The 12,725-nt window shown below is 39.8% G+C and overlaps 1 protein-coding gene across 1 annotated transcript; it reads right to left on the bottom strand.

Annotated features, from left to right (window-relative positions):
* Positions 1-2,767: 2,767 nt before the first annotated feature.
* LOC115726127 (NAD-dependent protein deacetylase SRT1) lies at positions 2,768-11,624 on the bottom strand. Its single transcript, XM_030655862.2, has 14 exons — positions 11,273-11,624; positions 10,180-10,209; positions 9,993-10,085; positions 9,404-9,523; positions 8,952-9,052; positions 8,208-8,316; positions 7,483-7,562; positions 6,999-7,077; positions 6,174-6,227; positions 5,729-5,825; positions 5,277-5,359; positions 4,686-4,753; positions 3,803-3,905; positions 2,768-3,328 (listed from the first exon to the last, which is right to left on the bottom strand). The coding sequence occupies exons 1-14, from the start codon at positions 11,369-11,371 to the stop codon at positions 3,044-3,046; spliced, it is 1,401 nt and encodes a 466-aa protein (XP_030511722.2). The 5' UTR covers positions 11,372-11,624; the 3' UTR covers positions 2,768-3,043.
* Positions 11,625-12,725: the final 1,101 nt, after the last annotated feature.

The raw sequence follows: 12,725 nt of genomic DNA on the forward strand, positions 1-12,725 counted from the left end.
CAAAGCCCATTGAAAATTTTCACCAGGCACTCTCATTTTCGACCACAGCTTTTCAGATTTCTTTTAATTTGAAGCATCCGATTTGAACTTTCGGGAAGATTTAGGCTCCGTTTGTTTTATAAAAATAGATAATTTAAAAATAATTTTTTAAAAATGATTATTTGTATTGTTTGAAATAATTAACCAATAAAAAATATTTCAATAAGATAAAAGATCGACAGAAAGCCGTGTGTGTTCACATGTTAAAAATAGGATTTTAAGGGATATATTCATTAGAAATCCTAAAACTTATCATGAAAATATAATTGAGTTTTAAAATTTACAAAAAGTGCAATCAAATTGGCTAAAGAAAAATGCTGACGTGGCTTTTTTTTTTTTTTTAAATTTTTTTTCTTTCTTGTGTGGCAACGACGTGTTTAATCGTTTTGGCCAAAATCTAATTTTTACGCTATTTTGGCGGCCGCCCCACCTCCGCGGGAAAGAGCCGGCGTTGGTGAGGAGGTGGTTGGCAGGGATCGCCGAGCCCCTGCACTCGCCCAGTTTTGTCCACTAACCCCGCTCCATCGGTCCACCCATACGCCCGGAACGAGGCCTTCAACTGCAGCAACGGCGACGCGTTCAAGTGGAACCACTTCTTGAAGGTGCTGGCGGAGCAGCATGGGATCGAGGCGCACAGATTCGACGAGAGCGGCGAGCGGCATGGATTCGACGAGAGCGGTGAGGGCTGAAGCTTACGGAGGCGATGAAGGGGAAGGAGAGGGTGTGGAGGCAGATCGCGAAGGAGAACCGGCTGCCGGAGACCAGGCTAAGCTGGAGGATGTCGGACTGTGGTGGTTCGTAGACATGATGATGTTCGACGGGGCGGGGTTATTGGACTGCATGAACAAGAGCAAGGAGCATGGCTTCCTCGGGTTGTGGAACTCCGAGAACTCCTTCCTGCGCTGGATCGATAAGGTGAAGGGTTACAAGATCGGACCTTGAAATTGAATAGAAGTGAAAATGCCGCAGTTCTGGCCGTTGATGATGATGATGATACCCCCGCCACCGGCGACCCTCGCCCCTTTCCGGCGGACGTGGGGCAGCGGCAGAGCCCTTGCCGCTGTTCTGGTTCTGCGCTCTTCATCTTCCTTTATTTTAGCTTATTTTTTTAATTAATCTAAATAAAAATTATGTTGAAAGATTAAATTTTTGCCAAAACGACGTCGTTTTAGCCATGTCATCACCACGTAGAGGAGAAAATATTTAAAAAGGCCCGGCAACATTTTTCGTTTGCCAAAGTAGACAAAGTTAATGGAAGGACTCGATTGTACTAATATGTCAAGTTTTAAGACTTACATGCACTTTTTTCAAGTTTTAGAACTTAATTGCACTCTCGTGATAAATTTTAGAACTTAAATGAACACATCTTAGATTTTAAAGATTAAAGTACTATGTCAGATTTTTACTTTGCCCCTTTAGAGAGCACGGGAATTGAACCCTACACCTATTATTAAAGTATCATGTCGGATGTTTGCTTCGCCTCTTTAGAGAACACGGGAGTCGAATCATGCACTTCTATGATACTAACTTATCCACCCTCTCAATCCTTTTACCAACAAGGCTGCATACCTATTCACGTACAAGAAGTCTAAAACAAGCTAAAATATTTTATTATTTGCTCTTCCATGTAATAAGATTTCTGCCGGTGAACACGCAATAACTAGTCGTGAACCTAGCAAGGTGAACTAGCTTGGTCGGGTATCAATAGAGGTGAGCAAACCGGACCGCACCGGCTAGATTGGTCCTGTTCTTGAGGGGAGCGGTCCGATCCCCGGTCCCAATTGGGACCGGGGATCGGACCGCCCAAAATATATATAAGCAATTTCTCTGTGTAGAGGGGATGCTTGTTGTATAATATAATTAAGATAAAACATAGATTGAGTCAAGACAAAACACAATCGGAGATCGCATATCTACAAAGATGGGGAAAGCAAGAGGAGCGACGGAGATGCGAAGGCGAGAGGAGCAAGAGCCGAGAGCTACGTTGCGAAGGTGAGACTCGAGAGTCGAGTGAGAGGAGAGGAGTGAGTGTCCAGCAGAAAAATATATATTTTATTCGCACTTGGATTTAGTGAAGTACAAGTGTAATCCCACTTTAAGCTTAATTCTTTTTAACACGAGCAAAATGATGCAAAAACATAATCATGTTTCAGTTGTTTTAAGCGTTTTTCTTCCTAATTTAGTCATTTCTCATTATTTTAAGATTATAAGTATTCATATGATGATTGTACAATGATCATGTATGTTTTATTAGATTGGATGATTGAGATTGGAAGTTGTTTATTTAGATCCAAAGGCTAGATTTCTAAAAGTAGATGATGTTAGCGGGCCTATTGGGACCGGACCGGACTGCCGGTCTCGGTCCCGAAAAATTTGGGGATTGGACTACCGGTCCAGTCCCCGATTCCATGGTCCGGGCCAGATCGGCCCTGGACCATGCACACTTCTAGGTATCAGGATATCCAACTACCTTAGTGATACATCTATTGACGCTGTAGAAGTCTAAAACGAGCTGACGCGTGTACTCCATGCACATGTACTGTTGACGTCCGATCGAGTGGAATTCCTCCTTGAATTGTTAGGAAGCGCAAAGCTGGATTAGATCGACAGACGCTCCATAACATCATGGATGCTACAGAAAAACAAGGAAAATCACCTAACTACATAATCAAAAACACTATTGCAATGATTCGAAACATTATCTGTCTAATGTTGAATCGCATATGACACTTAACCGAACAAACTAGAAGGCCCCCTTCGCTATTTTGTAGAAGAGAGTATTGGTGTAAATCAGTAGTAGGCCAAACGGTCAATCTGGCCATGCCCAAAAGGATCATTTACAGAGCAAGCAAAGGCTGAGTGCAGTATCTAACAAAATTCACTCAGTCATATCCCATGCACTTACCTGGTCAGGTCAGTTCCGAAGGAAGCCATATTTACAAATCCCAAGAGCCAGTCTCTTGTCTGTTCCCCCCAAAAGAATGGCTAATGTTTAGTTCGATCCTCATGTCTTAGATCGCTTCCGAGAGGATCTGTTGCCGCTCCTCACGCTTCTTTTCTGCCTCCTGATGTCCCCGTTGCTTATTGCCTCGATTTCAAATGCCTTGGAGGCTTTACTGTGGATGACGATGTTGGTGACGACGGCAAACGTGGTGGTCTCGCCATTTGGGGCCGGCTTGATTTTCTTTCCTATGGTGGCATTCTGACCGCAGCACAGGCCTTGAATCGCTGTATCTCTGAGCTTCTGAAGTATTGCGTCCTTATCGGGAGGAGAGCAATCAGTTGAAACCTGCGAGGTGATCAGTTGTTACTACGGTGCCGTTAACAAGAGAGTGAGGACGGGTATCATATTTTCCGTGTGACTGAAACTTATGCCGTTAGGTCGCTGATCCTGATAAGATGGTGACCCTACTAGACAAAGAGCTTGCGAGAAAAGAGCTCACTGTTTCTTTTTCCACTTTGATATGAGCAAGGGAGATTCTTCCTTTTATTTCTTTTTGATCACCAAGCATGCAAGATTTCATTGGAACCAGAATGTTAAATCAGGCAATTCAAGACAAATATTTATAGGACAGCGACACGAGGACATCGGCTTCTACTACATGACCCAATAGAATCACTTTGGAACGTAATTGACGACCTGAGGAAAAAAAGATGGGAGCCTGCTTCAAAGACTCATTTTCGCAGTCAAAACCTTTAAATTGACAATGATGACAGTTATAGCTAATAAAAAGATGTTAGCGAAGCTGCTCAAGATTCTTACATTAGGATCAAAAGGGATATTAATCTGGGTGCACAGACAGCCGCAGCCATCAGAGAAATCAATTTTCAAGACCATCTCAAATACTTTTGTCCTCTCTGTTCTCCTGCACATATGTAAAGAATAAAGTCAAGAGAATCAAAGAACAAGGAGCTATGTCAACACATCTTGCACTCTTTTGAGAAATATCCATGCTTAGCACTAATCAGTCCCCTTGCCACAGATATAAGTGTGATTTCAGGTAAAGTACCTTAAGGAACTCATGATTTGTTCGTGCTCTATCACAATGCTCATTAAATCTAGAGAACGCCAATCAAAGTGATCAAGCTCTCAGGTTTTATTATAATTCAGGTAATATTTTCTAAAATCAAGAGCAAATCTCTTCAGTTGTTTGATGAGTTTAGCAATCGCCACTCTGATTTATACATAAGCATTAGAAGAGGACAACTATATGAACTCAGGTTAACAGAGTGAACCATGTCTCTGGATCAACGATTGGTCAGAAAAAGAACACCTCAGGTCCCTCATCTATAAATACTTAACTCGCATTGCTGTCGCATTGTTGCCACTCAAAGAAAAGCAACCTTGAATCCTTTCTTTGCTTAACTCACTTTTTTGCACATAAGAAGGCAACTTACTCTCTCTTCCTTCTTCCCTCCCCTCCCCCTCCTCCCCCCCCACCCCGAAAAAAAAAAAAAAAAACGAAGATAAATAGAAAAATAAAAGTGACAAACTGCTCTAACAGAGTAAAGTACAAGATCTCTTTTAATTTGCAAATGAAAATGGCCCCCTACCATGTTGGCCATCACCATGAAACATTATCTATGAAGGTTTTCTCATTTTTCATGGAAAGCAGAAAAAGTCATTAACATTTCCAAAATCTTACCTTTTCAGCAGGAATGGCTGCTCATGAAGAACAGCTGCTTTGTATTTTTCCTCATCCAAAAAAGTAATCTGGAATGTTAAAAGTACATTCATAAGTCAAGCTGTGATAAGACTTCAGAAGGGCATCGAAACTGTCCAATTTCAGAGAGTCCCAACTTGATAGAAACCCCACTCTAGCTATACTCAGATACGAGTCGATAACTAATTAACAGAGTATTTAAAGACATCGATAGTTTAAGAACAAAGCAAAAAGAAAAAAATTTGTTTAAGGTTGAAAATATCATCAACATAGACCACCACGAAAGAAGCAAGTGGAAGCACAGTCACCATCTCAAAAACTAAACAATTACATGCATAGGCCCTCCCAGAAACTTCTGCAATTCAACTCCACATATGCTTATGTCAACTAGAATAGATCATACCCATAGAAGATTTTTTCTATATAAAAAATAATCAACACAAGCAAGTATAAATAAATGGGTAGTCTGCGAACCAATTTTTCAAAGAGCATAATTTTCTCTGACTTCGCCAGAAATAGGAAATATTTACAGAGGTAGAAGTTTTGACTCAAATTTTTTTAACGTAATTTTACCTCGACTGATTTGATGAATGGCAACGGAGCTTTCTGCCCATGAACGCTAGCCAATCTGAGCATCCAGTTGATGTATTTTTCGTCTGTTATGCAACCAACAAATCAACGTGACAGAATAATAGCCCCTTATAATAATGTTAGCATATGAAGACGTCTATGATGTATCAACAATCCATCAAATTCATCACAAAGCTATGGTAAGCTCAGCTGAGGGGTCATTCCACAATGGTGTACGAAATTTCAGACTTAGCGAAGTTAAGAGGGCAAATGATGCAACAAATACATATACAGATAAAGGAAAAGAAGTTCTATCTTGCTGTTGAATGAAAACATATTCCACGGTTGAATTTAGTAGTACTGCCAACCTAGGAATGAATAATGACCATAAAGGGACAAGGCAGCATATAACATCACTCATCACTGTCATTAGGTTTCACAAAATGAATAGCTACCTGCACTTAAAGCTTTAGTCAAAATAATCTGGATGAAGTCAATCCTGACAAACGGAGGAATCTGCATATTCAGCAAGTTCACGGCACCTGCAATAACCTGTGCTCTTTCAAATTTAAAGAAAATTATGGAGTAGATAGCAAGTCAAACCACTGAGGCCTAAAAGATGCGACAAAGTTTCAGATGCTCATATCATGTAACCATGAGGCACGCAAAACTCATAGGCACTTTTTCTCCAATGCAATAGGAAGTACAAGACACATACACCAGGAAATGTTGCATGGGGCTCGCAATGTGGGTGAAAATGAACTTGTACACGAATAATAGAATATCTAGATGACAGCTCCAACAGATCATCTAGATTAGATTAGCACAGATAATGGCTACACAAGGATAGAGGATGATGACACAGAGATCTCTGTGAGCCCAAGAGCGAAGATTTAGTACCTTATCTACAAGTCCGCGGATTACCAAACTTGCATTCTTGTCCTTTGGAGTTTTCTGCCAATGTGTTCAATACAGAAATAAATAAGCTCACTAAAGAGTTGATAAGCGTGAAATGCTAGAACTCTCTAACAACTGATGGTATGTTTGATTTTGTCCGTCTCCTTTCACCAAGTCTGTTTCTGTGTGTAATTTATCTCTAGATGGAATGCTTCTAAAAGTCAGCAAGGCCAAAGTCTGATAATGCAAAGCAGCAAGATCTCACGATACACAGAAATGGCCTTTGTGGTGCCCAGTAACACAAACAACTTGACACAGAATTCAGTGGATTAGTCAAGATACAGTTCCAATCCACTGATCAATTTCCATGAGAAAGGAGTACAGATCGTTGTTCCTCTCTTCTCACATGGCTTGCGACCTATAAGATTTACTAATATGGCAATGCTAAAGTTCTCCTTTGAAGACTTCAAAATTTGTGGCTATGCTCGGTTTGGTCCTGATTCATCAGCTTCTAACAGTTGGGAGGGAAAAAGCACAATCATATGGTAAAAGCATTTGTCATCAAGAAACCACCTGAACTCCTTGCCTTACAATAATGACCAGACCATTATTGATTTACTGACTTCCTGACAATTTAATTCCTGCCATATATGGGATGATAAACTAGATATACAAGCAGAGGTCCTGCTTCATTGGCAATTAAATGAACATGCAGGACCTACTCACCAGATTCTGGCATCTATAAGAATAAAAATCCTTTATAATTTCTGACATATTTTGCATGTCATCTAGCTCTTTATTTTGTCTTTGATTGGAAAGAAGAAGCACCTGAAGATTTACAATCACAATCTTCCCTCCACCACGTAGACATTTCAAAGGCAAGTTACATGCAGGAGTGATCTGCAGACTGCATATGTCATAGAGCAATCATACTTTAGACAAGTTAAGAGGAAAACTAACAATACAATGACACACCAAAGAAGTAGATTTTAATGGAAAAACAAATGTTGCAAAAAAATATACTGCTGATTGAAGATGACCCATGAGTTGATGTAAACCAACCATTAACTGATCCTTTCCCCACAGGAGAGATCGAAGACATGGATACCTTTTTTTAAATGTGCTGTCTCCTGATGTCAATTATACTAGCTACTAAGCTGATATCCATCATGGTCATGCTATAGACGAAAGACCAGCATACAATTATTATTACAAATCTCATCAATCTGCCACGCCTTTAAAACTCCAAATATGTTTAACAAGTAACCAAACTAGATAAACAGTTCCCCTGACTAGGCAACCTCAATATTACCTTGTTCCTAAGCACAAAACAACATCAGCCATTCGACAATGCTTCTCTGCATAGCTCATCTCCTTTGAGGGCAAAGCATCCTAATACAGAAACTGGGTTTCAGCACCAAGAGTTTTAATAATAAGAAAAAAAAAGTTCTCTCCTTGTTTCCTTTTGACTACTCTAAACCACATCAAGAGAACTGATAAGTAAGATGGAATATTTGTAGTGCCTAGTGGCATGAAATGGTCACAACACTTTCCACAGATAACATATTGCTGACACTACTTATGAAATGAGAAGTCCACTTCAAAGGAGGGTAAAGAAAGAAAGAAGAACCAAGTTAATGCCAATGTAGGGTGGCCGTTTGAACTAAGCTAATGTCACTGTCCAAAGATGAGTATTATCTATTTCAACGGTAATAAGCACGGTAGATGCTCTTCAGTATTACCGTCCTTCAACACAAAAACAAGCTTTCAGATAGACTCTTAAAGAAATACCACCATGTCCAAATTTGTTAAGAAAACTTGTTTCAACTTCTTCTTCAATGAAACTATCAACTTTAACATGCACTAAGTACGGAGAACATTAAACAGCAAAAAGGGACACAGGTAAGCAGCTATAACTCTGGAAAAAGATTCATCAACTCTGCTGTCCTTGTTATTCTTAATAGCAAACATATGCAGAATAATATTCAACTAAAAGTTGAAATAAAATAATGCAAGGTAAATAAGTCGTATGGATACCTCCCAATCAAGGACTGTGTCTCTAAGCTTTGCTCCACAATTTGCATCAGAACAATGACGTGAAGTCTCCTTCAGTCCTATTGACTCCACTTCAAAGTCTCGGAAGTACCTTCATATGTTAAACTAACGCTTCTTAATTGACAAGTACATGCAAAAAAGAAGAGATGATACAAAGCTTGCGTCTTCGATGTAATTACTAATGCAGGCTGCAAAAACCTCCACAGGATGGAAATTATGTTAAGTGAAAAGTTACTAAAATTTGCAGTGGCCATTTATAGATTCCTCGTCTTTCTACTAATCTTTGTAGCCTATAATGCTAATTCAACTAATGTAAGCTTCTAGACTTAAATCAGGTCAGGAAAGTTTAGCCCTCCACAGATGGACCAACTCATTGACATGCAATCTTATAGTTTCCATACTTTCCATAATTCTCTGAAGCCTTTACTGATAGACTTCATTTTATTGAGCTTCTGCAGAATTATTCGTATTGCAAACAAACACTCAGCTCCACTAAGATATTATTTACTAGCTTTTCACAGCAAAACAGAGCTCCATCGCACATGGGAGTTTCCTATCTTCATGGCTACATTTTTTTAGGTTATATCATACTTGATGTACCAAACAACACAGTTCTGCACTCACTAAAGTAGATGCAGCAAGTTTTGACAAAAGGTAATGCGCATAGAAACACGGGGCAAAATAGCTCACTGCGAGGACCCAAAGGAACTGGAATACATCACTCACTCAGCTCCACAGGAAGGACAAGTCTCCATGAATGAATTTCCATGCAATTCAGCAAGCTTCTCCCTTGGGATTCCAGACCGAAGGTGGAGACCATCAACATTCTAGAATTTGTGATTTCCAATATAAGATGGAATTAGAAAGTAGAGCTCAGTATCCCCACAAACTAACAATAGGTATCGGTAAATGAGAGTATCCATGGTTTATGTGATAGATCCTGTATTACTAATGAAACACCAAAAAACTTGGGACTTGAAATGAGCATCTTAAGGTACCAGTTATCTCTAAGAACATTTAAAGTAGCTAAGGTAAAGCAACAACTCAGAACCCAAGGACTCAATGGTATGGTTATGTAAAATACAGGATTTCCAATCCTAGCCAAACAAAAGGAGCTCTCATAGCCACAGCTTATCGAAAAGTATACAGTGGTGAAAATATGAAAAACCTAGCCTTACCTGACTAATGACAAATTTCAAAATGCCAGCCCTCTCAAGTTCAACCAAAGCCATGTGCGTCATGCTTGGTACAGCTCGATGAAATGGAAGTGAAGCTTGGGGCAATGGCTTGCCTTCACGCTGCACTCAACAAATGGAGACTTTTCAACAAAATGACTAAACTGTTGAGTGACTTTTACAATGAGCATCTTAATTCTACTGATTCTCATGTCAGACCACGTGCACAGATATCAAATGCTTGAGATCTGGCACCTTGACAGTAGGACTAGATGAGATCCTTTGACTAAAACTGCTATAATTTTGAGCTTGCTCTTTATAAATGTTTTAAAAGTTCATGGCGCCATGCTTAGAAGTTGAAATTCTTTTCCTAGTTTGTCTTTTTTCCTCATTTTTGCTGAAATTCCTAGTTACTGTCTTGCTAAGAGAATGAACTGCATTTTAAATGTCCACTTGGACAGTAAGTTTTAAAAACACTGTTGAATCTATGCATCAATTATTTCTATTAACCCTAAGTTCTATTACAAGGCAGGAACAATTGAACTTTCACCTTTAAATACAAGATTTACATGTTATATCTACTAATTTTCACCTGCATAGTCCAAATTCCCTTTGGACCTCGAAAATCAGGTATACCACAAGATGTTGATATTCCTGCACCTGTAAACACCACTAGATGCTTACTCTGCAAGAACAAGAGAATTGAAAAGTATTATTACTCACTTGCTAACAAATATGATTATCACCATCTTATTGAGTACAAATTGCAGAATCCGAACCTCTTTTATTGTCATTGCAAGTCTTTCAATCTGCCATAACAAAACCAGCCAAGGATTAGACTAAAGGAGATTCATGAGGATCTAAATTTGAATTCCGGATCGTCAAAACTCTAAATCATCAAATTAGTTAGACCTCTATTCTCTAATGGCAGGAAGTGCAGAAATGGAAAGCGCATTTCCAAATGCTAGACTAAGGTGAGCTACTATCCCAAGGACTAAAAAAACACGAGCTCATGAATGTTTGTCCATTACATTAATCGTAATCATCTTAAGGACGTAACATCAACAACGAAGAGAGTCTTTGCTGTTGCCTACTCAAGTTTCTTCACAGCAAAAAGCCATACAGATTCTAGAGCAAAATCATTTTGATAGTGTCAGTAACTATGACACATAATGTTTGTCCATTACATTAATCGTAATCATCACAAAGATGAAGGATATGGTGACAAGTGCTATGACACATACAGATTCTAGAGCAAAATCGTTTTACTCATGCGGAGACTCTTGAGTAAGGTGATACTTTCGTGATTCGGAGCCGCCAAGCACAAAACTACAGATCGCGATGCAATCATTGCAGACAGAATAAAGTTCCAAGAGCACAATGATCATGGCGGTTTAATTGTACACTTCACCATGTACATTGGCCATCTAAGACCTAAACCACCATTCAAGTATAACCAATTTCACGCATGCATAGTCATTAGGTCTGACGAGTCAGAACAGCACTCAATCCTACCAAAAACCCTCGCAGCATTGAAACATCAAACGCGGCAAACCCGAAAGAACATTAGAAAACAGAGAGCAACACCATCCGCATGCGCCCACATGCCATCAACGATGGTCGAGTCAATTAAAAAACTGTATAAAACAACACATGCGATTGACGGATGATTCACGACATTCGTCGTACACGGAGGATCGTCCATGTCGTTGGCATAGATCGTATCACATAAGGGGGCAAAAGAAACACGACCCAGATAAAGGATTCAGGAGATTATTCATCTAAACGAAGAAGAACGGAAACAAGAAAAGGAAAAGGAAAAACCCAGAAGAGAAAAAAGCGAGGATTTAGAGAGAGAGTCTTATTTTCTACTTTTTCTTGCAAAACGTGGGGTGGGTCGAAGAACTCCCGCATTCCAACGTCGCCGACATCTTCTATGTAGGAGAGCTTCTCGGCGTAGCCCAGAGACATGGTGTTCTCTCAACTATCACCAGCACACACCTTCAGTTCTCTCTCTCTCTCTCTGTTTATGCTTCGTGCGTCGCTTGTCGGAGAAGACAGAGAGTGTGTGTGTGTGTGTTTTGTTGCCAAGGATGTTGAAAAGACTTTTTATACGCAACGGAGTTTTACAAAGTCTCGTTGCAGTGCTCTCATTTGCGGTGTCGAGCTGGCCAACTGTGCAGCGCCGAAGCCACCGACTTGCTCATAATTTTGATGGACCATGTCCGATGATCCATGCGCAGTCCGGGGCATAATTGTCGGGTCAGATGGTTCGGACAAAATCCGGCTCCTAACAGGCTTTTGGGACTTGCGTATCGGACTTGAATGGACCGGATTCCTCTCTAAATCAAAAGAAGAGCATTCTTATATACGCGAAACTATAAATGAAATAAGAGTACGTTTGTGGGACGGCTTAGTTTAGTACTGCAATTTCAACCTTACGCATTATATAGCTGAATGAACTCCAACAAAATATGCCGTTGTTTGTAAGGAGGTGGACAAAACCGTGAAGTTTAGTATGTGATAAGTCAAAGCGGAACAAGAGACTTGTTATCATTTCATGAATTGGCCATTCGATCACTAATATCGATCATGGGATTGAGCCTATTGTATCATACTCTCTTACTTCATTACATTCCAAAGGTTAAAAGGGACAACCTAATAAATAGCATGACCGTATCATAAAGAATCCCAACGAAACAATACTTTCACGGCGTGCTTAGCAACTCGAGTACGAGATCGGGTGGGACAAGAATTATCTTTTTCGCGATTGGTGATATTCTTTTGGATGAGATACCTAGATAAGTCTTAAAAAAAGCCTAAATAACTCATAACTTAGATAACTAATCTTGCCCTCAGGGTATAATAGTTTTACCCCACCCATAATAGATTAGGAGCTAATGAAAAATAGAAGAACGAAAATCGACTTGATTTGCAGATAAGCATCGCCTTTGTCAATAACTGCCCTATAATGGCCACTCTTTAGCGACCACCCTATGTTGTCCCATCTATATGTGACCACCGGTAAACGAATTTGCAGTCAAATTTGATCTCAAAGAATTGTTAATCTAGCAGATTCAACCTCGTAAAATCGCGCCGTGGTTGATAGGCCTCTCGTAGCAGATGGGACAAAACTTATTTTCAAAGAGAATCTTAACTTAATCCTTACTCCTAGTGAAAGATGTTCAACTCAAAATATCCTCCAAGAAGTATAAGTCTACCCGCCATCCATGCCGGAACTAGAAGGAAAGCACCTATACCTAACAGGATTAAGTGGACAACCATTTTTTCCCCTCTTTGCTGAGAAATTTAAGAGAGCTTTGGT

The sequence above is a fragment of the Rhodamnia argentea genome, chromosome 2 (assembly GCF_020921035.1).
Source record: "Rhodamnia argentea isolate NSW1041297 chromosome 2, ASM2092103v1, whole genome shotgun sequence".
NCBI classification, from domain to species: Eukaryota; Viridiplantae; Streptophyta; class Magnoliopsida; order Myrtales; family Myrtaceae; genus Rhodamnia; species Rhodamnia argentea.